The sequence below is a fragment of the Osmia bicornis genome, chromosome 4 (genome assembly GCF_907164935.1).
Source record: "Osmia bicornis bicornis chromosome 4, iOsmBic2.1, whole genome shotgun sequence".
NCBI classification, from domain to species: Eukaryota; Metazoa; Arthropoda; class Insecta; order Hymenoptera; family Megachilidae; genus Osmia; species Osmia bicornis.
The window spans coordinates 5,967,610-5,995,207 of record NC_060219.1 but is presented as its reverse complement, the minus strand read 5'-3'; the positions used below and the strand labels follow the sequence as shown (position 1 = coordinate 5,995,207).

The 27,598-nt window shown below is 39.1% G+C and overlaps 1 protein-coding gene and 1 long non-coding RNA gene across 5 annotated transcripts in view; one reads left to right on the top strand and one right to left on the bottom strand.

Annotated features, from left to right (window-relative positions):
• LOC114879713 overlaps positions 1-26,254 on the top strand; it is a 105,992-nt gene extending 79,738 nt beyond the window's left edge. The window contains exon 4 of one of the 4 annotated variants that reach the window (XR_003789961.2): positions 26,176-26,254. This is a non-coding gene — a long non-coding RNA (uncharacterized LOC114879713). Of the gene's footprint in view, positions 1-3,721; positions 5,008-21,063; positions 23,447-26,175 lie in introns of those variants that run through there. The other 3 variants (XR_006829327.1, XR_003789966.2, XR_003789962.2) reach the window with 3 other exon arrangements.
• Positions 24,667-27,108, bottom strand: LOC114879705. Its single transcript, XM_029194910.2, has 3 exons — positions 27,024-27,108; positions 25,479-26,604; positions 24,667-25,400 (listed from the first exon to the last, which is right to left on the bottom strand). Exons 1-3 carry the CDS (start codon positions 27,060-27,062, stop codon positions 24,841-24,843), a joined length of 1,725 nt encoding a protein of 574 aa, XP_029050743.2. The 5' UTR covers positions 27,063-27,108; the 3' UTR covers positions 24,667-24,840.
• Between the last annotated feature and the right edge of the window lie 490 nt (positions 27,109-27,598).

The window sequence follows — 27,598 nt, the reverse complement described above, 5'->3', positions numbered from 1 at the left end:
TTCATTGCGACATTTATTTCCATGGGCTAAATTTTCCAATCGGGTCTGCCAGTTTGTAGATTTATTACAGGCTTTGCAGTAGAAAATTTCAGTACAGGGAAACAATCGGGTTGCATTGATCTTTGAGCATAGTAGTTTCCGACCTGAAATAAGAAAATAATGTAGGAAATCAATTCCCATCTTGGGGTAGGTTCTTCCAATTGTATGTATTGTTCGAAGGTTGTTTACATACTTGCTTTATCCATTCCTTTCTATAAATGGGATGAACAACTACAAAGAAGAGTTTACTCTTATCTTTAGAATCAGTTCAGTCGTTAACGAGCTATCTTGAATGAATACTTGGAATCGAGTTGGTTTTTTCTGCTTACAAATAAAACGAATTTCTAGAAGAACAGAGCTAAAGAAACTTCACAAAAGATATTTTTTTTCTTTTTCTGTTCCGTTCTATTTTATCGTTTGCCTTTCAATCTTCGAAACATTCCTTCGGAACAATTTCAAGATATAATGGGATCAATTATATTCTGAGAAATATCTTCTGAATTCCTAAAGACAGTATTTTATAAATATTGTAAATAGATGATACAAATTGGACGACCAATGTGCACATTTAATCGCAAAGAATAATTTTTATGAAAATTGCAAATTTCATCGTTGAAAATTATTTTCAATCGAATTAAAATCACAGTAGCTCCACTTTCTGTTATTTATATGAAAAACGAATCATCCAACGCTCAGCTGTTCGAAAACGTTGGAATTTTTTACTGGGAGCTATATTTTATCCAGGAAGCAAACGATAATTGATGTGGTAAATAAACGATAATCGATGAGAAAAAAGGAGATAAATAGAATAGCGGAAGCGTGCATTTTTCATCGGCGCCATGTTTCACATTTTTCGAATTTTCATTATGGGGTATCGAAAAAGTTTCTTCGCAGTAATCGAGTTACACTTTAATGATCAATAAATAAAATATTCATGAAATTTAATCAAGCACGTTTTACGATCAGAGAATTTCTCTGGAAGAAAGTTAACCCGAAGGACGGACAGAAATTGCAACTTTATTCGTCAGAGTTCTAAATGAATTTACCGGTTGCTCTTTTTTTTTTTTATTTTTCCACGTTGCAAGAAATAAAAAAGAGGAGGAAGGGGAAGGAAGCGGTCGAAGGAAAGATCGCAAAAGTTTTATTTCTGTTCCGAAGTGGAACAGTACTCCTGTGGCACGACCGCAAAGGATACTGCGTCCAAGTTAATTTGGCATAGTTTACGTTATAGAACTAGAAAAAAAAGTGAAATTTTACAACGGCCATCGTAAGTTACTTGTCCCGTGGTGAAACCCGGGCTATCTTTATTCGGGACAGTGTGCAACTGCTTCTCTCGTGGATCCTTAATTAACATGCTTAAGCTAGCTCCAGTAAAATTTACGTTTTACGTCAAACAGCAGATGAATGCAAACTTTCTCAGCTGATAAAACAGAAAAAGAATTCTATTGCTCTTAAACTTGGTGTTATCGAAATAATATCCATACGACTTTCCAAATTTTCAACAAATTACAGTCAAGTTCTAGTTCAATTTTTTTGTCACGACCAAACTTTTGAAATTACACCTTTTAATTAAAAACGAAATTTCCATTTTAATTTCAAGAATTTTCAAATGAAGCATCACCACCCCTTCTTGTATCTATTTTGACGGTCCCGCGAAGCGACATTCGTTTGTGCCTTTAAACAGCCACGCTCTCGAGTGAAGTTCGTTTCATTAAAAAGGAAAGATTAAAGAGGCGGGTAATAGAAGGAAAGAGAAACGAAATTATTTCACCGAAAAAGCGCGTGGAAGGTGCGACAAACCGAGTCACGGTGAGAGCCTATCTGCGTGCCGTGTAAACGGTGAGAGGACGTCAACGCCGCGGGCACCTCATTTACGCACATTTTGCATCCACTCAAGTTTCGTTTGAGCGTTGGAGATTACATGGAATATTATTTCATCGGTGAAGTGGGTGGCGCGTTGCACGTGGATCGCTGAGGTGTGCCGCTATGGCTTGACGGATGAGAGAAAAAGAGAGGCTGAGAACACTTCGGTGTTTCGAAGCACGAGTCGGTGAACTAGCACAAACACCGGCGTCTGTTCGCCTCTATTTCGCGTGCAATCTTCGAAATGTTTCACACGCTCACTCTTCAGACATCAACAATACCTGACCCATATACTCATCTTGTAAACGAAAAATAAAAGATGTTATGAGGGAAAATATTTGATGTGAGTAAAGGTTCAACTAAAAAAATTGAAATTTTAAAACGTTGCTACGTTTAAAAATAAAATTATTGGGATATTTCAGTGGATTCAGTGGAAAACCAGTTATTTTAATTCGTAAATTTTATGGAGGTATTTTTTGTTGAAATGTATGTTGGCCATTGTTGGGATAAAACATAAATGTATATGTTACCGGCAATGTATGAAAAGCAGGCATTGTATAGAATGCCTGGTATTTTTGGGCAAAGTATGAAATATTCGAATTATTTTAGTATTATATAAATTTTTCCTAGGTATTGTAAGGATTTTGTAAAATAATTATTCTAAAAATTAGTAAAATAAGAAATAATCCTAAAGGGTTTTTAATTAAAAATTTTAATTTAAAGGAAATTAATATAGTTCATATTAGATCAATATTGTCTAGACATTCTATACAATGCCTGCTTTTTATAACATTTGGTAACATATATACTAAATTATTTTTAATCCTTTATCTATTTAATTTTCTACATTATTTTCAACTTAAAAATAAAATTGCATCAAACATCGAGAGTTCTAATGTTAAAATGGTAGATCCGTACATCTACTACTCTCGTTGGTAGTTTGATTATTGAAATAACTTCCCCCAGTACTCATATGTATACATGATTCTGAAGTACACGATTGTCCCGTACTTGTACAAGATTCCACGATGTCGCGTCGAGGGGATAGAACGTTCTCCTTTTCCTCGTCTTTTTGGTAGCCATGCCTACAGCATATTACGCTGGCGTTCCTGAGACTGGAGGATCCTCCGGATTTGAGGAACTTTCACTTCTACCTTTGAGAGCAGAAGAAAAAACTTTCAAGTACCCAGCGAGACTTGCTTACCGAGTCTATTACTGGCTCGTCGAATCTTTATACTCGTCGACTCCGCGAATGCAAACTACCTGTCGGCAGATGCATCCTCGGTGTCTTAATCATTTTTAAACGCATCCATGAAAATTAAAATTGCAAATTTTCATGAGCTTGTGTAAACGATATCTAAAATATAATCACAGCTGTAAATCAAGAAATCAAGACTCTATCGTTTAAAAATTTATTTTTCATCATTATTATTAATTTATAAAATGGTACTGCTTCGTTTCATTTGCGAATAGCGAGTAATGTGTTAAGAAATTCGAGGGAATGATTGCAGTGCAGGTAAAGCGGAATGCTTTATCGTTGTTTAAATCCAACGGAGCGTTTAACAAGTTCACTTCCGCATCGCGGTGAATCTTCACCCGCTGAGAACTTTCAACTGGTTCAATTATCTCCGAGTTGTTTACATTTCGCTAAACATTATCCGAGCACTGTGTTTCGCTTCGAAATAACGGTACAATAACGCGGTCCAAGAAGCTCATTTTTCATGATCCCGTGGCTGGTCACGTTGAAAGAGAGAGAGAAAGAGAGGGCGCGCAAGGGTGTTTGCAAAACTAATTGAAAAATTCCTTCGCGCCCTGTCAGGAACGAAATAAAAGCTGGTCGTGATAAACGAGAAAGGAGCCCCGTTCGTGGACAACCGGGCAGAAAAATGCTCATCGAGCAAACCGAAGTCGGTTTGCAGCCAGGAATTAGTCGACGTTTTTCAAGTTTTGATGGACAACGGTTCAGCGAGTGTGGGTCGACTTGAAATTTTCAACATCCTTTCGAAATTCTTTTCCTAAAAGCGTACTGTGAATCTGTCAAGGAAATAACATAAATGTCTCGTTCAGTTTGCTCTTAATTTTATTATCATGTCACTTTGTTACCGCTTCTATACATGTCAAGATCGAAACAACAAGGGTTTTTGAATATTTCTATAATTTGCTTTACTGATAATACATTGACTATTTAGGTAAAATTGGTGATTATTGATTGATCGATGGGAATGAGAATTTACCAAGTTTCATTCGCTCAGAAACTCTAATTAGATAACTTTATAATGGAAGATAGATACGAAAGAACGAAAAGTTTTGGAAAGAATACCACGAGTTCGATATCTTGAGATATTTTTATTACAAAGTTCATAGATTTCAAGTTCCGCGTGTAATTCTACAAATTTTTACAAATTTTCATTGATCACAATTAAGATCATCATGCTATAAATGATTTTTTCAATTGTTCAGTCATATTAAATTCTCTGCAATAGTATACTAACGACCACTACGGCAATTACCGCGTTAAATTCATAAAGTATAATTATTTCACGCGAATAAATGTTACTTTAACATGAACAAATGTACGAATCACTTTAGTTTATACGTATATCGTAACAGGTTGTACGGATACGTACAAGTTTACCTTAAGCCGGTAACATGTAATTCGAAACGAAAACCACTGTAATTGTAGAGTATGCGCACGACTGCGCCCCTTTAAATTGGTGCAAATGATCTCTCGTAGTGTGCTTACAAGAACGGGTGTATTCCTGCTCGAATAAATAACGCGCGGTCTAAAGGCAGAAACCGCAACGAGGGAATTACGAAAAACGGAAATGAATGGAAAGCAAGCGGGCAGGCTTGAAGGAAGCGAAAGATCGATGAGATCCCTCCGAAAGGGGGAAGCACTGTTACCCCCTGACTCTTGTATCTCGAGTGGATGCCTTTTTTGAAAGACTTCCAGGAATATATTGCGAGTTTCTAGATGCTCGTTATACATCCCGATGAAATTAGAAGAATGAAATAGCCTTTGGATACGAAGAATGTTTCATTCACGTTATTCGATGGAGATCCGGTGAAAGAGGAAAGTAAAAGTTGGAGAATATATAAAGAATGTTTCAGATTCGTTTTTTATTCTTATTATGCAATATTCGTTAACTTGACGTAGATAATTTTCAAATAAAATTATTAAAGTTTTCATTTTACAACATTTGGAATCAGTAATTAATTCCTAAACATTAATATTCAATAATTAAAGTGCTAATTATGGAAAGTTAAGAGACCAAGAATTCCATAAATATTTTGATGAAATAATGAATTAAGTAGAACTCTTGGAAAGATGTTCTATTCATCGCATTCCTCTCAAATGACATGTTATACATTAAGAGGATACTTATGTATTTCACGATAAAAGGAGGACGTTTCATTCAATATTGATATCATAATAAATCACGTCGCATTTCTCATTTCTCGAGAAATCTTAAAGAAATCTTTATTGACTGAAGACAATGAAATCTCTTTCTCAATAAAGAAATCTCACAAAAATGAATATGTACATAGAAGTTCCATATATTTTGAAACTTTCAAAATGACAGACGCTGAAAGGTTAAAACAGCTTCTTATTCATGTTATTGGAAATATTTTGAAATTGAAGAGAAACAAATAGGGATACGGTTTTGATTTCCATCAAACGTCGATCGACTTTACTGTAATAAATGGAATCCACAGATAGGAAAACAAAGATACACGAAATCGACAAATTGGTTAATGTAATATCGTTTCAAACTTGTTCAAACGGCGCAATGTTCTGGCAAAACCACTTCAAAGGAGTTTCCAGCAATCCCATCCAATTTGAAGCGTTAAAGCAAAGCTTTTCAGTTTACGCTTGAAATCTTGAGTATTTTTAATTAAAGTGATACCAGCCGGTGAAAGTTAAGTAGAATCTTTTTCAAAAATTGGAAACGCGTTGATGAAATTCAATCGACTCTTCTATTTTTCTGTTTGCACAGTATTTTATAACCGATTTTTTATATTTCCTTGAATATAAATGTTAAAAATTTATTTCTCTATACAATACCGTGACTGAAATCATAAATAAACACAGTTTGTACATCAATTTCAAAGCTACATATAGAGAAAGGGGACATTTATTAGTTTTGAAATAAACTTTTCAATTGAACGAAATAATTTGTAACCGGTGGGGATGGAAGGAAATTGTATTCGCTCGTGTCATTTTGTCTTTTGTAATGGATGAAAGCGAATAAACTGCTAGTATGTATACGCGAACGTTTAATCCTTTCGTGTCAGGAAATTCAAAGTAAACGACTCGGGGCGAGCTACTTCTGCAAGAGCGCCGAAACCAATTATCCTTCTGCATTCGGGCTTTGAGTCTCAGCCATGGAACACGACAGGTCCTCTCGAATCACCGTGTCAATCATTCGCCAATTAATCCCGGGAAATTATTGCTTGGATTGATTCGCGTACCTACCTAACGCACCTGACAAGCAGATCAAGTGTGCAAAGTGCACTTGCCTCTGACTTCAAATAGATCGGAGACTGATTCGTTGATTTCGCGAAACAGGAAGGCCCGGTGCAACTGGTTTCACGTACCTATTGAAATTTCACTAGATCTGTAATACAACGCGATAACATATAAATGCTTCGACATTTTGTTCTTGAGTTTCTTTGAATTGGATGATGGTAGTAAAATATTAAAAAAGAAATTAAAACACAAAAGTATTGATAATGTACAAATATGAAAAGGATAAAGCAGGCTAAACTTTAGTAGTTGAAATTTTTGATAAAAAATTAAAATAAAATATTACTTTTCTGTAAATATACAGAAAATATTTTTTTGGAAAGAAATATTCTTCGTTACTTTCCTAAAAAGTCTGCTGAATGATCATATGAAAGTTAGTATTGATCTTGTTTGATTAAATACATTTTCAGTCCTTTGGTCTGACAAAGCGTTGACCTATACTACTAGTCGCGCCGCGTACTCTTCATACTACTTATTTTTCTTTCTGATTACACATTGTCATATTATTCAATTCACCAAAAATGATCTACTTTTGCTCTTTATTATATCTACCTTCGTATAAAAATTTTATTTAAATATTTATTACAAAACGAACGACTAAGTTTGCGTCAAGTCACATTTTCAATTGTTTCACAACTAATCAACAATTAAACGTCATGCATTTCCGTTATATTGAAGGAATTAACGGCAGCGTTTCAATTTCCCTGGTTATTTTCATGCAAATTTATTAAAAATACGCCATCTGGAATGTCTGTCGCGGCGAGACATTCTCCGGCAAATTAGATTACTATCCACTAATCAATTCCCCTCTCTTTCGAGCCGGTGCGTTATCTGAAGAATTAATAAAGGCTAGATGGAGAAGAGGAGAAGCGTGGAAGAGGTACGGCTCGATAAAGAGAAGGACGGAGCACAGACAAGTACCACTTTCAATTCTGTATTTACATAAAATAATCTATAGCGCCTGGACGTGGCGAGAAATTACAGCGTGGCTTCGTCCGCCTCGAGTATCTGCGCCGAACGCTCGTCGAATGGAAGTATTTATTATAGAAAATCGATTTTCGAACTTGGCAAACGTCCAACGCTAACTGAAACTTAAACGTTAAAGAACAATAAGTGTCTGTTTGCGGTTTCCGATCGGAAACCAGTTAAATTCTATAGTGAATTATTTAAAAATCAATCATGCCAAAGATAAGTTCACTAATGGAATATTATTATACAGTATAAATAGCCATTTTTTTTCTTTAATTAAATTGATAATACCAGTTAGTAGTAATTGATGCAGATCACTGTATGAGACAGCCCCGTCACTCGAGACTCAATTTCTTCGCCCCTTCGAAAAGTCGTAAAATTTATTCATGTATACCGCGAAAATCTCTCGCGATGGTCGTTAACGGGTCGAACACGAGGAACATTAAAATTTCAGTGAAGCCGAGTTGCTCCATCAAACGGGCAACTTTGCGGTCGAGAAAGCAATTTCTTTCCAACGATCATATATCTTAAATCAGTTTTACGATCCGGTTTACAGGGGATCGAGGGGTTGAGATAGTGCACGGTGTCTGCGGTATCGATGCGTTCGAGGAGGAAGCCTCGAGATCGAAGGTCACGTCATTTCGTGTTATTAAATTTATATAGATGGCACAGACCTCTGATCCCCGGGACGTAGATTTGTCAGAATGACTGGGGAGGGATGAGAACGAAGCCCGGAGGCCTTGCGGGAATTCAATATTGCACTTCCCCGTGTGTCCACCCTAGCGTACTGTTCCTCAACCCTCCTGGGAAACCGACACAACCGGCAAATGTTTGTGAATCTAATGCAACCGTTCTCAGATTTGATGGCGCAGAGAGAAAATGTGACGCCATCAAGACGAACTGACGGATGATACCTTGGTACTCTGGATTACGGGACTCACTGGCGAAGAAGGGCACGGAATTATTCTTTAATAAAAAGGGGACCTTTGCTGGCTGAAGATGGAACTGTTTTCCATTGCAATTTATTTGGAAATAGGAGACACTTAGAAGGGTGCGACAATGTTGATATAATAAATGTCTTCTTATATTTCATTCATTTTTTGAGGGTGAGGACAGTTATTCTACAATTTGAAAATTGAATATAAAAAATGAATTTTTATCTATATATAATAACGAAGAGAAACATTGTGTTCACAAGATCTCGTTGCAAAGATTTTCTTCATTATTCCAATAACGCCAGACCTCAGTCTTCATACCGTTAACTTCTTTTCCTGTCCCGATTGGATTTTCTATTCCAAGTACAAAAGACGGGGGAAATTCGAGTTTTCCAAGAATTCGATCGACGAGGCAAGAGGGACTGAAACAAGAGAATGGGCGAACGCGATTAGTGGAGAATCCGATCAGAGGATCAACGTCGTCCTTTCACAGCCATGGAAGGATATTGGAGCTGACTATTTTTTTTCTTTCTCTTCTTTTTTTCTTCTTTAAAGCACACTCTCCGATATTCTGGTCGTGTACCTAAGCCGTATGTTTACCCCGCGGTAATGGGCGAGAGAGCGTGCCCAGCTTTCTTAATTTTTCACTTTCCCTCTTCGAGCGAGCTCGCTGAAAACCTGAAACACGAAACTCCACGAATTGAAAGAAAAATGAGACAAAGGGGATACAAGACAAAGTTAGCCCTCATACTGTTTTCAGAAATATGTAGTTACATAAAACATCCTTGGATGATATTTTATCTATTTTTTGTTAAACTTAAATTTACTATACTATACTTTGCTAAAAATTTGTATTTTATAAACCATTATTGAATATCAAGATTTGACAGTGACTTTTATTTATTTATGTCTTTTCTTTTGATGGAATTTCATATTTTGCTCTTTCCTTCTGGATATTGAAATACATTCTTGACTGTTTGCAGCTATCAAATATTTACAAGTTTCTTGAAATTCGAAAGATAAACTACCAAATATATGCTAGAAGAAAAAGAGGTTGAAAGAAAGTTCGAAATAAAGGGAGGGGAGAGAAACAAAGAGGGCAAACGAAGATACGAGCAGCATGCGAAGCAGTTGCTCAAAGCGATGCGAGTTCCTCTATTTTTCTTTGCCCTCCTTTCCACCCTTACTTTAATGATGAGGCTGACCCATCCCCGTTCCACGATCTGTGGTGCAAATGTAACCCACGTGGCGTACGTGCCAGTTTTTTGTGGTACCAGATGAGAGCCACCTTGTAAATGAAATGGACTGCCAGCCATTACCGATGAAACTTCGTCGCTCGTATATTTCCTGCTGCTCTGAAATATACAAAATAAATTTTAAAACGAAGGAACGAAACGTTCGATTTCCTCTATCTAACTCTGTTGAAATTAAATTGAAAATTTACGGTATCGCGCTGTCGAGCGTATCGTAAGTTATCATTTAATTTTGCACTTCTCTTTTATATTTTCTAAAATTATATTTGAAATTTTAAAGCTTTAAAAAATTAACAACATCTACTAATTTATTTTCAATTTAATCAGCTATTCTGGTATTAAATTAATGAAGAATAATTATTTTAGTAGAATACCACGCCCGGGGTAATTCTTAACTTTTCTTCATCAAGGCAGACAACCTTTTTGCCAGCCGCCAAATTTCTAGAAGCAACTTTCCCAGCCTGTTACTTGATTTCGTGTTCTTCAAAGGCAGCCCTTTAAATTCCTATAAACTCGACGGTATCCGGACACAATCTGCCATCCCTCTTTTGCCCAGTTCTCATCGCCGCCAAGCATTGCAGTTCGCTTTCATTCAAAGTTAAATACTCGACGCGAAACTTCCAACCCCCGCGTCCCTTTAATCATTGATACTGACTCACACCCACTTGGAATGTATAAATAACTGATTAGCCAAGAGACGAGGGTACGGCGTATGCATAATTTAAACGTCCATTAACGTGCGCGCCATAGTTCTTCGCTAATACGTGCGACGAACCACGCACTTTAATTTGCCCCGTAGGAATTCGAAGGTATCTTAAATCTTGCCACAATACAATCAACACGGCTGACATGTCGTGGACTTAATACAAAGGAAAGCTTCAGCGTTTGGAGGTTTCGCGTAAAGAGAAGCAGATAGGCTATCTTTGAGACAGAAGATGCCCGTTTATGGGTCATAAAACCTCTTGTTCATCTGGTTGTGTACTTTCTTCTATTGTTCCACGTTACTCGAAGCATGAAACGTTATTATTGATTTCTGCAGCTTCACAGGTCACTTGTTGATTAGGAAAAAGGAAAAATTGTGGGAGCTATCGAATTATAAATTGATCGTGTACAATTAGTTTAATTAAATGGCTGCTTATTTATGGAAATTGAAACAGTCATTTTTGTAAGACTTTAAGCTTCAAATTGATATAGTATAACTGTCACTTTGTTTCATTTTTATGTCATAAAATTTTGCTGCAATATTCCTAAGCTCGGTAACTTAACTTAATAAAGGCAGAGAATATTCAGTAAAGCTTTCAATCGGGACCGACCTCTTAACGCAATATTAAATAACCTATTTAAGAAACCTGCTCTCCTTCTGTTGGCATTCTTAGAAGCTGCAACTGTCGGATAATTAAGCCGTCCCTGTTCTTTAAAGTCAAAGCTGTCGTTGATTAACCGAGTACTTCTTGTTCGCGTCGTTTCTTTCTCGTCAGCGACGCAATAAAATATTGATAAGTGAAGCAAAATTGGGTCAACGGCGCTGGCAAAATCAGCCAAGAGCGAAAGGTTAATTAATGAAGGGCCATTAAGGCAAGGAAAGTTCGAGAGCCACTGGGGAATGCCTCCCTTTTTCAATAACGAAAATGAAAGTGACTCGATACGGGACCTTCCTTCCGGTTACAAGTTATGAACGGCACCTAATATTGTGATTGCCAACAAATACAATGTTACACGACGTATATATACGACGGAACGGTAGCGAAACATAGCTAGGAAAATGGGGGAAGAGAAACGAGGCGAAACAAACGATTCGTCGGTTCGCTCGATCCACGATGGGAGCCAGTTGACAGATTGGAAACAGGCCGAGACTTTTACGGCAGCTGTTTCCCGCGCGGCCATAAATCCTTTATCTGGATTGTTTATCGCGCAACCAGAGAGAGAATTTCTCATTTGCGTTGAAATTGCTCCCAGAGATCGTAGGTTAAACTCTGCTAAATCCGCGATAGGTTTAAAATTTTTCTATTAACACCTGGGGGATTGGAATTATAAAAGTATACTCGAACAACTGACGGATGATCAATTCTAAATAGCGTCAATATTACATAACATTAATTTCTTTTGAGTTACCAAAAATGAAGCGATAATTAACGGTTTGCTTAAATAAGCAATATCAAAAATTTACCTTCTCATCCTCGTCTTTTTTGGCTAACCGAAAAGACCGCACCTGAAAGAGCCTACATCTAACCGGGGGAAATGTTCAATTTTATGGGTCATTTCTCGAGGCTTTACGTCGCTCTATATCGTGCTGAATTCGATAAAAAAATTCTGACAACGACGCGATAGGATCTCAACGGCGACGTCCATCGGCATTCCACCGCGAAATTAAGCGAAGGTTCGGCGGCTCGATCAATTAATTGAACCGTCGAGCGGACGGGACAATAATAAATGGAAATCTTTATGGGAAATAGAAGAACCTTCCTCGGACGATTGGTACCTCGATTCAATTTGCCTTTCTTTTGTTCGTCGCCGTCGTGCTTCTTGACAAGGATTCCGAGGGTAACCTGCAAATTGATGCACGAAATATATTGATGGTTATTAAAATATTCATCGAGAAAGTTTCATCGATCTGGACAATTATTCTTCTAGACAACATTTCACGTGTAAAACAAATTAAAAAGAAAATTAAGTGAATCAAGATTGCACTTGATAAAATTAATTATTATGTTGATATCGTACTTGCAATTAATAAATATTATTTTTCTTTATTAGAAAAAGAAAATGACAATTTTCATTTGCAGGGAAAACGGCGTGAACGCTAGAAAGCGATCGTTAAAATCGAGCATTCTATAAACGCCATTTGTACTGCCTATTAACTCCGACAGAGTTGTTCAGAAGCGTGAAAACAGTATCGGACAGCAAAGCCCTGCCACGATGAACAAAGTAACGTTCGACTCTTTGCAGTTGTCGAAATTCATCAACCGTTCGTCGACTTGGTCGCGTGTCAGCCGTGTTCACTCTCGTTTCCGGTCACCTGCACAAGCGTATACCTACCGAACGTTTCGATGCAGGCGTCGTGTATTATCCAAATTGCATTATCGTCCGCTGTTTGCACGGTTATATCGTCAGTGCCGGGAGTGTATTTACCGTGGAACGCTTTGCCGTGCCATGCAGCCAGTCAAATGGCTTAATTGCTTTGTCCACGCAATTACGAAATTGCTTACAATTTACAATCAGCCTGTCTAGCGTCGCGCTACTCTTCGCCAACGCTGATCAATTTTATGAATGGCCCCCACCCACCGACCCGTGGAACCAACCCGTACTTTTTCGTTGTGATTTTGTTGCGATGCATAAATCAGTGGACGAGCCACGCGATAAACACCCGTTTGTACGAAATGTTGCCTCGTCGTTCGCGATAAACGACGACAAAAACGCGAACGCATCCATATTTGGATACTACGTGCATGTAGGTGAGAGAAAAATTTAAATCACGTAGAATAGTTTCGATTAAACGGTATAAAGTTGATAGTTCGATCAATTGGAATGATTGCTCCATAAATGAATGATCCATAAATTATGAAACCCTAATTATTAGGAATACGAAAAATGAAATAATTTTTACGAAATATCCAAATAAGGAATACTTACGTTTCTTCGAATATATTCGAACAACATCGTTTGATCTTTAATAAAAATATCTCTCGTTTGTTTGTCCACAAATAACCGACTCGTCGCGATGGCGTCAGCACTTCTGCCTCGTGACTTTTGTCCGCAAATACACTCGGTCCGCTCCCAACAGCCGGAAATGTTCATAAAATTCCATCGTATACGCGCGCTGTGTCTCTTTTCCTCTGCGGTTTTAATAAATAGCCACGCTAGCTTCCGTCACTCATTTTTTTAATCTGCAACCAACGTGCAGTCGTGTACACGTTCCGCGTCCCTCGTATTTCACAAATATCGAATCGCTTACGGATCGTAAAGTGTTCCCAAAAATTTCGGCCCGTTTAAAACGAAACTGCCGCCGACTGTTTGGGAATATTTTTTTTAATTTATTCCCGCGTCGGCTTGTGTGACGGGACGCGTTTAACCCTGTCGCGGCGAACGAGGATTCTAAGGGTAAGCTTTTTCCACTGTACGTCTAAACATTCGTGCTTTTTACATTTTCTTATCTCGTTTTTTTATTTTTCATCCGGAACATCGGGCTAAACATTCGTCATTAATTTATTACGAATAAAACTTTCCTATAATTGCTAAATTTTCATTAAGAGGGTGATTAATTTTGATGGGTTCATTAAGCTTCTCAATGATTTACTTAAAATTTACGATGTATTCGATGTATTACCTGGAATCGAAGTACACAAGGTCGTTAGTTGGTGAAGTTCCGCTAACTTATAGCCGGTTCGCGATTGGTTTGCGCGTAATCCGAGCAGCAGGCTCCATTACGTGTAGGCTCGTAAAGCATACGACATCGAATGGAGGAGAAATAAAACGTAATCAAGGGAAAAGGAGCTGGATGCCGAGGAAACGGGACGCAATAGCACGCGAAGGATTCGCCGAAGGTTCGGTACGAAGGATATCCCAAGCAGAGGAACGAGTTGGAGGGGCGCGTGAGTGGTGGTGGGTAGCATTGTCTGGAATCGGAACGATATGGGCAGACGCGGTGGAATTCCTAAACGTTGCTCAATAAAAACTTTTCCAATTGACTTCCCTTAGCTTAATTCAGCGTAGTCGAAGGTAAGTAGCGAGACGGGGTTGTGGCTGAAATGTTGTTCGTCGACGACCAGGATTCTACTAACCAGAACAGGGGGAGGATAGGGGTGAAGGTTATAAAGGGTGGGATGACTGGCAGCCACTGTTGCCCTATAACAGAAGATCAATCGAGACTTTGTCTACCAACTGCTGTGATCCCTCAAAGTATTCCATCGGAAAACTTGGGCTGTGTAAACGCTGCGAATCGATCCTCCTTTTCGGTTTAACCCTTTCACTAATTCCCTGTTAGTATGCCGTCGTTGTTCGGGACAATCAAATCGAATGTTTTATCATCGAACCCGTGTACCCGAATTGAAGATATACTAAAAGTTAATGAAGAATTAAATTTTCTTGCGTATCAGATGATCGCGCAAACTCGTTACAGAATACAGACGACAACTAGGTTACATGGAACACCGAAGAGGGATTAAAGCAACAATTTTACCATCCTCTTCGAATCCAAAATCCGCCTAATTACATCGGTTCCCTAGATTGGCCGGTTCATTTAATCCCAGCCACCGCAGGCATTGGATTTTACATGGCGACCAACGCGCTCGCGAGTCAGTGGCGCAATTTCTAGAACGACGTCGGTTCCGATATCAAAGTCCTGGTGATTCTAAACCGTTTAAAGACCGATTGCATAACCCATAAGACGTCGTCGGAGGGAAAAAGAGGCGAATAGGCTCGACAAAGGGGACGGTGGTAGATTGAAATAGGAACTAAGACAGAACACGGGCGGGAAGAGCCGAGGGAAAAGGTAGACGAGAGAGAATGAAGAAGAGGAAAAGAGGTTTCCTGGAAGCCAGACACCAGGACGCTTTACTGCCAGACCGACGATGCCTTTTGATCTTTCAAAGTCTAGACTTCCTGTAGTCTCCTATCCTATCCGAGGCAGTCGTGCTCACCAGGAAGTAAACGCTTCGGGACCGACTTATCGAAACTTTACGGAACTGCACCGATATCCGTTCGCTGTCTTCTTTACCAACTGGTTCCTTCTCGCTGCACACGTTCCAACCCCTTCCACGTGCGACCCTCTTGTCCCTGTTCGTCTTACAAAGACCTCCAGGTTCTGAGTAAATCGCATCATGTGTAAACCTCTTTTTGGTGTGTTTTATTTTTTCATGTTCTCTTTGACCCATCTTCATCCTATTACCCTTCCATTACGAATTGCAACTAAAACCAAGTTAACCCTAAAATGAATTTTATTTTGATTTTATTCAGTTAAGAAAAAGATTCTAGTCTAGTTTTATAATGCTTTTATTCTTATTTTTTGAAGGGATATCACACACATATACATGTACACAATCACGTTGTTGTTCCATTAAAAGGATGCGAGTAAAGGCTGCCCGATTTGTATGTCAAAGCCTTGATTGGCTTCGTTGAAACTGCTTGCGTTACTTCTGAGGGGAAATAGATGCAGCGATACGAAGCACGGCTTAATTGAACGTTTCATTCGAGTTAAACGACATTATTACTAGAGAAATCGTTTGTTCGTAGCCCGTCGCTCGAAGAGCCACGGGATTTTAATAACTTTGCTCCGCTGAAAACAGAAACAGATGCTATTTCCCAATCGAATGATTCATTTAGGGGCGCGACTACGCTTGTACCCAAGGGCGACGCGACAGTTTCTAGTAACTACACCCTTCTAATTGCTGTTCATTCGCAAAACACGAAATTCGTCGAGTTGGAGAATTCAATTCTGTTTAATCAACGCTTTGAGTCAGTTTAGATTTTTGGTAGATGATCGAATTACTTGAACTATCGTTCAAAAATAATGGCACTTCGAAAATATTGTTACCAAAAGTCGTCGTTAAATAATTTTCATTGCTCGAAGCTATCCTATTGTTGGGAAACAATGAGAATTTTCAGTGTTTCGAAATTGCGGAGAGAAAGCGGCAGGGAATGTTTCGATGGAAGGAGAATCTCGAAAAGCGGACAGACATTTTTTTCCCCTCTTTATAGGCGGATCAATAGGCGCTTTATTGGATTTTACGAAAAAAACATTGCAGTCGTTTCGGGATCATCCGTTCTAATTCCATTATTGGCCGGGGCGAAGTTCGCGTCAAAAATAGCCAAGTGCACGAACGACGAGACTGGTCGATTGTTAAATTCGCCGTGGTCGCTTGGCCAGCGGCATTATTAAATTATTCTGGCCCCGTGCAATCATACGGAATAGTTATCGGTTGCCGAAAAACAAAAAAAAAGGTACAAAATCGATGGTCGCGCCTCTGTTCGTCGAGAATGGTTCGTCTATCGTCCACGATCGAGTACAAAACGTGGATCGGCTCGCTGGACCTGCTTTATCTAGTCGATTAACACTTGATTGATCGCGAATCTCGAGCATAAATGAATTTTCACCGACGGCTACTTTTGTGTGATGAACCGTGTTGTTTACCGTTTTAAACGAAACGCGGATGAAAGGCTGTATCGCGAACCAACCGGTTGGAATTAAAAATTGATCGTTCGACGGACATGGTTCCCGAAACGCGCAATTTGGATACTGTACCAGGGAATACAAACTTTGAACGAACGCCATCCGAGTTTTTCAGTACAGATAATACCTTGACCCTTGAATGGCGGATTTTGAGTCAATCGTGACCCAAATTTACAAAACATATACGAGGATATTTACATAAAGTTAAATGTATCATTTTGAAAGGAAACAGTTTCATACTATATTAGAAGAATAATTTTTAAAGGAACCATGCAAAATTTTAGAAATTAGATTAAAATTGGGGCTCTCTCCATGGTCTGCAGTTTGAAAGCGAATAACAGAGATAATACTCTTTTTATTTTTCTGAAAATATACAATGCTTATATTGACAATATTGCAAAGTAAATAAAGAAAACTTTCGAGGTTCAAACTTTTGCAACATCGTCAGAATTTTTCGATTTAACAGTTTTTCCCTTTCAACTTTTCCGCCCCTCAAATTTTATGCATCCCAAGTTTCGCAGTCGACCCAGATTTTTCTCCGTTCTTCTCGAAACTTTGATTTTAAAAAGCGTGCAGTATAACGTATCAAAATCTACGAGATTCTGTTATCCCCGGTGTATGTAGCAAGAGAAGCAATTTGTACGTTCAGCTCGTGAAACATGATATACCCGGTCAAAAAAGAATCGCGTCCGCCAAGAAATCCACCGGTTCGCCGTAAATTCTTTCGCTCTCATTACTCGCACTTCAGCTTCTTTTTCTTCCACCTTTCTCCTCGCTTTCCCGAGGATTTCGCGAGAGATCAAAGTGCGAGATGGGAAATTTTTATGCGATTATAAGCCCGTGTTTAAAAAATGAAACGAAAATTTCTTGTTTTTCCATCCCCGTTCAACAAGGGAACATAATTTTGTCGACCTTGTTCCGTGACGAGGTCGAATTAGAATTCTATTAACCCAATTTCCTTCAGTCGTGCGTCAAACTGCTAAAAAGAAACTTAATGACATTTTTATTCGCTCTGTTCCCGCGACACCGAGACATTTTCGTTCTCGGCACCGGTACAACCCTCGAGATTGCCTGTCGTTCCGACAGAAACGTGAAAGTATAAAAGTTTCGATCGTTTCTTTGTCGCCGGTAGCGAGGGAATTAACACTCGTTTCGTTTATGAGAAAAGTACAGCGACAAAGCTGTAATTACCTAACTTGTTGCGCGTCCAACACTCGATCGAATCTTGATTCAATCTCATCAACGACAAATTCAATAATTTCGTATCAAGATATCGATGATTTCCCCCTAATAAACTAGAAAAATAAAAAATTAACGTTAAACAAAAATTGTATTTTCAACCCTCCGAACGAAATAGAAGATCAGAGGGAAGAAATTATTGTTAACGAGAATTCGTTTTATTTCTACAGTCACGAAACAATCGCAATGATTAAATTTCCCGATTTTATGGAATTATCGGATACAATCGACGACGGTGAATTTTATTTCGACATTTATACGCGTATCGAGGCGTGTAATCAGCAAAGTGCTTCCCAATACGGATTCCTATAAATTGGTGGACGATCGTTTAATATCTATTTAATCTTTATTGCAAAATAAAATTCGCGAAACGAAATAGATATCACGAGGGTAATAATGGTAATGACAACTGCAACTCTTCAACTTTTGAAAACAAAGTTAGTTATTATTATCTACCATAAACGCAACGATACTAGCGTCTGTTGGTTTGTGGAAACGTGAATCCTATGCATGCTTTTGACTATTGTAATTGTTGTTATATTCGTTCCAACATGCAAAACATGTACTCTCAACTCTTCGTTTAATGTATCTGCACTGTTATTACATTCATATGTGATTCGTGTTTGAATTTCCTCTATCCGAGAATTTATTAAAATCTCCTTGTAATTGAGGGGTTGTTTTACGTGATACAATGTATAAATTAAACCATTCACGTAGAGCCAGTTAAGTAATTTCCTTACGAATTCTAGTACATCTAGTTTAATTTCATTTCATCAGGAATAGAATTTAATTTTGATGAATTTAGAATGAAAAAGAGGTACTATAATTCAGAATGAAAATTAATACTTTTAATTAATCTCTCGAATTACAAACAGATACTCAAAAATAGTAACTGTTCCTTTTATAGAAAAATAGTCGGAAGCGAGAAGAAGCGTGATAACGAAAGACAATAAACGAGAATTTCCCAAGAAACACGGGAAATTTTAGTCGGTTAGTTTGCAAGAACGGAAGTTCCCGGGGTGCAACAGTTATAATTGCAAATAATGAAATATTTCGGTGCACGTTCACGTTCTACCAGCTACCAGAAACTTATTCCAGCCGTTCAAAACTTTCTCGACTCTAATTACCAAAACAACTGTTCTCGTTTTAAACCTAATTTGTGGACGACAACTTGTTTGACGCGAAAGCGACAGACACGACTGCAGAGCGTTTCGCTTGTTCCTACGATTCGTTGATGCACCAAATTTTACCCGCTTGAAATTAAAGTTCAGTTCGTTTTAATCTTGTCGATGTTTTTTCTTCGTGTCATCAAATGTCAGAATTTGCTATCACTCGAGGACTCGTCAAGAAGAGAAACAGAATCGAGCCAGCAAGTTTCGCGGATCGATGGAAAGACGTTTTCAATATCCATAGGAAAAGGAATGAGAAAAATTCGTATATTAGTTGAGGGGGTTCGATCGTAATCATGTGCGAGGAATCGTCGATCCGCGAGGGCATTGGAGCAAAAGAGAGCTCGAGACGTTGGGTAAAGAGCTGCAGGGGTGGCATAGGTGAGGGCATACAAGCCCGACTTTGCCTTTGAGATCGTGCCAAAGAACGTTCCATATGAAAATAAACCAAATAAATCGCGTGTTTCAGACGTTCCTGTAATAGGAAACGAAATAGAATGTCGATAGATCGAGTTGTTTTTAGTCGTTCCTTCCCCTTATATTCGCTATACCTCTACCCTTCGACGTTCGTCAATATCTTATCGTTTCATTCCCTTCAATGGAATGTTTCTTGCACATGTTACCGGCTCCTGTCGTCGAGGTTGTGCAAATTTTGCGTAAAGCCTATGAAAGAACGGAAGTGCACCGGTCTGAGATGTGCGCGTGCGTCATGTTCAACTTGGCTGTCGAAGGAAAACGCCGCTGTACACCTTTCCCTGAAGAAATATCCAATCTTCCCCGTGTCGGTCAAAGCGTGCCGCAAAAAGAGCCGGAGAATGAAGCGGGAACGTAGTTTTGCGTTGATGCATGCCGCCAGGATAACGGAAACGTCTAAACGTCGATATCAGATCGGCGTCGAGAAGCTTCTACCTCTTCCCGGAAACTGTGTATCCATTATGAAAAATAAGATTCGACGCTTTTGATATTTTATCCTTCGAAAATGCGATAACTTTGAGGTTAACACGCGAATACTAATTTAATTCAATAAAATGGAGTAGGTTTTAAAATGAAGGGAAAATGTTTTAATAACAAATCTGTAGGGAGGGAGAAAGGCGTTTCGTCTCGGGATCGTCCGCCAGACTCGTCAGTTACTTATTCAAGCGTTCCATGTGTAACTCCTTGACGTGTTTCTCGATTCCAGCGTACACTTTTCGGCAAGATTTACAGGCAACGGCACGTGAAACGCGAGTAGCTTGGCTAGCAAACCCGAAAAGGAAAAGCCTTTGTCGGATAGGGGTTCATGGAGGAATCAGACTTGTTCGTAGAAGTAGTAGGAGGCAATGATAAAACCAGCATCAGAGGCGTATTGGATAGGATGTTTTTAAAACTTGCTTCTCCACTTGTCGGCACACCCACACCATTAAGGAAGAAGCTTCTGAATCTTTTCCTACCTTCCCTTCTTACGCCTTCTTCCGTGTTTCCTTGGGAGAGGCCCGCAAAACTCTGCCAAGCACTACGTCTTTCGGCCTTACCCTGACAAGCATACACGTTACGCTCGAACAACTACCTCTTCCTTCTTACCTTTCCCCATCCTTAAGGTTCTTTTCCTCGAAGCTTGCTTTCAATGCAACGTTCAACGTACACCGTTCCAGACGAACACCTCCTGTCGCCCCATATCTTCGAGATTTCGGCTCGCAGCTCGGCGTACGGATTTAAATATCCGGGAACGGAAAAGACAGCCTTTCCCATTGTGTTTTTCTTTTATTCGCCTTCCTCTAGCTCGGCTACACCTGCCTTCTTTGGCTCCTTGCTCGCGAAGCGTCAATCTTCCATCGAACCAGCTGGAAACCCTCACGGTCTTAACGCTAAAAGCCTCGTTCCTCCCCTACCTCTTCTATTTCGAATGATTTCTTTTCGTTTTTAGCCCCTCTTATTTTCGCTGGAACGCCTCGCGCCGTTTACACGATCACCTTTCCTCTGTGTACACGGAGATTCGCGAGCAACCGAGGCGACGCACATTGGGACGCTTTTGCATAAAATATGGGGTAACGTAATAAAAAAATTATACATTCTTATTTGACACTTGGACTAAACAGAAATTTTCTTTGTTAAATTAATTGCATACTATAAAAGTATGTATAATAATATTTACATCGTAGATAATGTGAAAATGGCAAATTAACGTAATTAATTTTCGATGTCTGATTGAAGAGAACGCGAGGAATCAAATGAATGGCGAATGATCGGGCGATATAATAAAATTTAAATTCTTGTTGCAATAATATTTGCAGGAGATATTTCAATGGGATTCCAGAGGTAAAAATAGCCGAAAGGAAGTCGAATTGTTCCGGGAAATAATATTTTCATTATTTTTTGATCGGTCAAAGTACCGTTTTTGTAATTCCGTTTCGTTAAGCGACTGTCACCTTTCCTCTTCATCTCTCTTCCTCTATAACCCCCGCACCCTTTTTAGTTTCATTTTATAAACGTACGCTTTAATCAAACGTTTATTAAATCGCATTTTCAACGTAGACGGTGCAAATATCGTTAATAACGATACCCTGCAGAGATAAAAACGAAACTCCACGATGGTCGGAACGTAGAAAATATTCAAATCGGTGGTGATCGTGCGTATCCGTGATCATTGAAATAAATATTACTTAAATTGTGCGACCGTCCAACCGTTGACTCGTGATTTTTGCAATACCGAAATTCGAAATTTATAATTTTGAACGCAACGTGTAATCACGTTGAGCCGAAACCTCTGGCTGGTCAGACGATATTTTTGGAAAATATTAATGAAATGCCTGATACTCTCCTGCACAAGAAAGCAACCATATTTGGAAGATAATAAAAGTTCACGAACTCATTCATAATTAATTATACTGATTATTATTGAAATTTCGTATCATTTAAAATATTGGAGAATGTTTAATTGTAGGTAGTAAGAGACAACAGGACTGACAATGAGGTAATCGGACAAGTAGTATAAGTCAGTGACAAGTAGAATAGACCGGCCACCCTCGGTGGTCAGACAAGTAGAACAGCCCGGACACCTTGAGTGGTCAGACAAGTAATTAAAAGCTGTTCGTGGAAACACAGAAACAAAGATTGAAAGAGACACATCACGTAATTCTGATCTAGCAGGATGAGAAAATTTAGTTTAACCCTTCGCTTTAAATATTTTACTCCTGCACATACATATAGAAACATTACCAAAGAGTAATTGTTTTTTTGTAATTCTCCATTTTCTGGTCCGCGGAACAAAGACTTGTCGTTTTAATATAATTTATCCCGTTAACTGTGTGCACCGCTGGAACGTATCATTATCCCGACGAAGCATATTTTAATTACGAAAGAGACTAATTTAAAGATTAATTTATTAGCGTGCACGCGTGCGCATCCTCGACGTATCGTCGTTCTTCTTTGCGTTACACCGGTAAACGTAAATAACAATTATCCTAATGGAAATAAACCGTGCTTTTCAGATTTCTTTCTCTCTCCTTCGAATTTGTTGATTTTTATTTTTAATTCATTAAACTGAACTCAATTCGACTCGTACGGAACGGCAACGCGCGTAAAAGCATTCCGTAAGCAATTTTATTTTGTTTCAGCGCGTCGAATCTTCTTCGTGAAAATCCATTAAAATTATTTGCGCGAACGACCTATCTTTTTTGAGAAGGTAGATTAATTTCGTGCCAGTTTACGTATCCTCCAAGTAAGATTCTCGTCATTTCTCGATCGAATCTAGTTAACGATCCCATTAAGAGCGACGCCTCTCGATTCCACGATCGACACGAGCGTTTCTCGAATTATATACACAGTCGTTAATGGAATCGACGACGAGATGATAATAGAAGCGCCTAGCATCGAAGCAATAACACCAATCTCGGTCCCGTGCTCGACAAAGAAGTACCACCCTCTCTCTCTCTGATTTTTTGATCGAGCGTCTTTAATTAAGATCTTCCGTCGAAATTTCCCCGGCGTATTCGGCTTCTGGAGCTCCACGAAAGCGGCCACAATTCTCGATAAACCGTGCTGAAAGGAAACTCGTTAAAACCAATCCAGCAGCGATCGAATCGATCGTTTTGCGCGGTTCGAAAAGACGCAAAAGAAAGACAGGAAGCTGAAGAGTTTCGAAGGGTAAGTTGGGGTGGTTTGAAAAGAGAGACGCTTCGAAAGAAAGCAGAAAGAAGATTATATTCTTTTATTATTGTAGACGCAGCTGTAAATCGTGAGATTATTGTCGTAACTAGAATTTTGTCTAAGATGTACTAGATCCCCTAGTTTCATTGAAAGTTTTTAAAACTGGGGCTTTCTTAAAACAAAACTAGCTACACAGATAGTTAATGCCCTTTATAAACATTGTTAGTATAAAATTCCTTGATATCTTGAATTTTACTCAATTCTCAAAAAATAAATTGCTTATATTGACAACATTCTGAAGTAAATAAAGAATGTTTTAGTCGCATTGCATATTGCATTTTGATTTAAATATTTATTTTCATTAAGATAAGATTCGATAAAGGAGGGTCTGTTCCACCCTCTTCCCTACCCAGTACGCAAGATCCTCTTCTGATATCACGTTAATGGTTAATCATCTGAAAACTTCGATCTAATTAAAAACTTCCAACCACGTGCAAGACGTTCGTTCTGATTCGCAACTATGAGATGACGAAATCGGAGCCGGCCAAGAAAAAGAGGAACGATATCTCGGTTTGTTTCGACTTCAATAAGAAATAGACAAGCGAAAGAGAAAGGGAAAGGAAGAAAAGAAAGGTGGAAAAACAAGGAGGAAATGAAACGATGAGTAAGAAAGTTGGACGGAAATCGGGTGGGAGATAGCAGGAGCAGACGTGGAAAGTGAACGTGGCTGGCAGGACGCGAAGGGTAGATAATTAGACAAGAAACACAGACCTTTTCTATCACTTTCTTCAGCAGGAGTCTCTCCGGGCTGCTGCCGACTTTCTCTCTCTCTCTCTCTCTCTCTTGGCTCAAACCCGTATCCTCCTTAATTAAATATAAGCGCCGGCTTACCTCTGCTCCTCAAACCTTACCGCCTGAATCCGTCGTCTCGCACCTGCACCCTTCTCTCACCCCATCTTTCCTGCCACCCTCTGCCTAGCTGATGGAGCAAAGGATACTCTGTTCTTGTAGGAATTCGATCACTTGTCTAACCAACATCGGGGTCAATTTTAACCCAAATTTATAAAAAATTATTCGAACGAAGCAGTGAGTTGAAAATGTTGAGAAACTATGATTTAATATATGTAAAGGCGTCTTGAAGTGTGTTTCCATTATCACACGATTACTAGAAGGGTAGAATAAGCTTATGAAGGTCAAATGCAGGATAGAACTACAGTTTCACCCCTAGATACGAGACTGGTGATACGATCTAAGGACAAGGAAGGGTTATAATCGTTTTAAACGATCGTGCCTGAACTGATTAAGGATCGTCGATCCTCTTAGCGGCGACGCCGATGGCGCTACCCTAGGCTTATGGTGTTTAAACGGGGTAACGAGCCTCCACGCAATTACTTTGTTTTATTATGAGATATTTAGGCATACAATAGCGAGAGGATTTCGTTTCAACGCGAATTAAAATAATATTTTAATTTATCTACAGGAAGAAATTATTTTACAGAAACAAAATTTACGAAACTATCGAATTGAATTTTATTTAATTAATATGTGACGAATCTTAGACATCTTTGAGCTCGATACTTTGGTTCATAGGAATCGAATCGGATTGATTTTGAATATTTTTAATTGGACGTACAATCTCTTCTGGTTTTCTCGTTTGCAAGGGACCAACGAATAATTGAAAGTGACGAGGTGTAAATTCGTACATACGGTTGTTCTGATGGACGTTCATCAATTCCAAATTATCGTTTGAAGCGCTACTGCTATAATCATCACGATTAACTATTCCAGGATGGAATCCAACAGAACCGTTTCGATTATTAACATACTGATTGATCGTTGAATCAATGAGATTTTGTATCTCGGGATTCGAATTATGATTACTGTTCCATCCAGGATTACCTGTACTCTTTGTAAGATTACTGACAAATACTCCATCGTTCGATTTCCTTCGCTGCCTTTTCCAGTTCAAAGTGAAAGGCCAGCGATTATGCAACAGAGATTCGTTTCGAGTTCTCCCATCAAGAACTGGATAAAGACGAGCCAATTCTTTCAATCCCATAACACCATTCTTCGTTTCCTCTTGCTGATGTTCCTCATTTGGCCTACTAATTTTTCCTAAAAAATAAAATGTACAAATCGTTAGTATGAATCTGACGAAATTACTTCAGTAGCGTAATATACAAATCCTCTCACTGGATTGCTTGAAAGGTTCAAGAAAATTCTCTATAGGCCGCCTGTTGCTGTTCAACGAATCGAAGATCCTCCTCAATATCCGCTGATAGGCTATCTTGCTCTGACCAGTCGAGTTCAGGAGATTGGAAGCAAGAGAATTTATCGATGTCGCGTTCGTCGGCACATCAGCCGGTACCACGTGCACCAAATGCTTCTGTCCCGTTTGATCAGTGCCAAGGATCAGCTTCGGCACGAGCTGTTTCAACTTATTCCTCCAATTCTCATTCGAAATCGAGGTGACGTTCGTTCCTTTCTTATCAGAATTATTCTGAATAACACGTGGACGTTGTTTTCCAAGATCCTTCGATGGAGAATTCTTTGTAGTTGTACTTTCTTCAAGAGGTGCTGCGGTGGTATTTTCGACATCGACCTTAGGTATCTTCTCCAAAGTCTCTCCAGCAACGGTATCGTTCTTCTTTTCCCCGGGATGTCGTCTATCAGCGAAGGAATCCCTTTGCACGTACCTCCAGAAATTATTCGTCTTCTCTCTCGGCCCTGAGGACCCATCTTCGAGATTCACGTAAGCGCCTAACCCATGGTAACCAAGTTTGTCGTTCCAATAAGCAGCCTGTTCGCCCTGTGACGTTACGTAGACGTAAGATCGAGGCCAGAGGTTATTCATGTGGTAACTACCGTCGGTTTGAGGTATGATCGTCAGTTGCAGATCGTGCCTGCTGGAGCCTTGAGTCGAGTACCTTCTCACCCTACGAAGCACCCACTTGACTGTTGGGTGCGTCTGCTCCGAGCAGACCTCGCAACTGATACAACCTTCCTGACAGAACAGCCAGTGTCCGTTCGGCAGGTAATAAACGTCACCGCGCGACAAAGTAATGCTGGGCACATCGTTGGAGACCATTGGAAACGGACCAGCGTAAAATGGGGCGTCCAACAGGCGTTTGTACAGCCGGTTGTTGCCCGGTGGCGGCGGTGAGATTGTCTTGAACACGAATTCACGGAGCATGTGCTCCCAGTAGGGTTGCACGGCAAGCGAATTGTTCGCAATTGGTACGTGACGTTTCTGCGGATCTTGCTGTTGCTGTTCCACACGATTCGACGAGGCTGGACCGCCCGTGGAGATTAACGCGAGCTGCGAAAAGAATTGCAAAGGTGAGTGGAAAGTTTGGTGGAAAGTTGACGGGTTTAAAGCTTACTGTAGGGTGGCTTGTGCTGAGATTGCTGTTAGGGAATTGTAGGTCTCTCGAGGAGAGTGTTTTAGATTGTTCGAGTTGGTAATTCGTCAGGAAGAGATGTTTAAAGTTTAGAATATTACCTTGGAGGAAAAATAAAGGTACTTCGAAGATCTCGTAAAATACGCTATCGAAATTCTCGAAGTTCTTCTAAGAATCAAATTTTGGACTCGATTGTTATTTTATTGCATTTAAAGTACCGAATGCCAAGTGCTCATTACTACTATTAATATTATTTTTTATGAATATAAAAACGATGAGTTAATTTCTCTTCGACCTTTACGCGACAATGTTTTTTAAATATAGATGTTTTTCTCACCATTGTTATAGGGATGAGGCTCCATTTTGACGTATTCATGCTTTTCAGGTCCTATTCTCGCATTGACGTTGATACGAAAATCCAAAGGGAAGAAATTAAAGGGAATCCATGACACAGGTGGGTCGATGCAACGCATTCAACACCTGACGGCCGACTGAATCATCTAGTAGACGAGTAACTTCTATCGAATGGCTACTGGAAATCCTATTACAATTGTCGTAAATGCAGTGGAAGAATAATGACATTACTCACGATTAAACATTCGGTCCGTAGATCAAACAGCGTGACTGAAACAGCCAGTCAGATCGAATTTATCGCGCGTAACTCGAGAACACAAGTTACGATTGTCCTAATATCGTTTGTTCAATAATTCCTCTTTTCTATCGAAGTTAATCTCTTTACATGCAATGTTTTAAAATTCTACAAAGGATTTTGTTTATAAACCTTCTTACATGGAATGTTTAACAATTGTTTCGTGTTATTTTATTGTACCATAAAATGTAAATGTCATCAAAATGAAATAAAAGATTTAAAAAGCAAAGGCATGGTAAATTTTAAATTGTATTACTTAAATA

Excerpts from the sequence above, each read along its gene's own strand:
- LOC114879705 (XM_029194910.2), bottom strand. The coding sequence starts at position 27,062 with ATGAATACGTCAAAATGGAGCCTCATCCCTATAACAATG. Across the intron at positions 26,605-27,023 it reads GCCTCATCCCTATAACAATG|CTCGCGTTAATCTCCACGGG; the intron begins GTGAGAAAAACA and ends TTCTTTTCGCAG. Across the intron at positions 25,401-25,478 it reads TGAACCTTTCAAGCAATCCA|GAAAAATTAGTAGGCCAAAT; the intron begins GTGAGAGGATTT and ends TTTATTTTTTAG.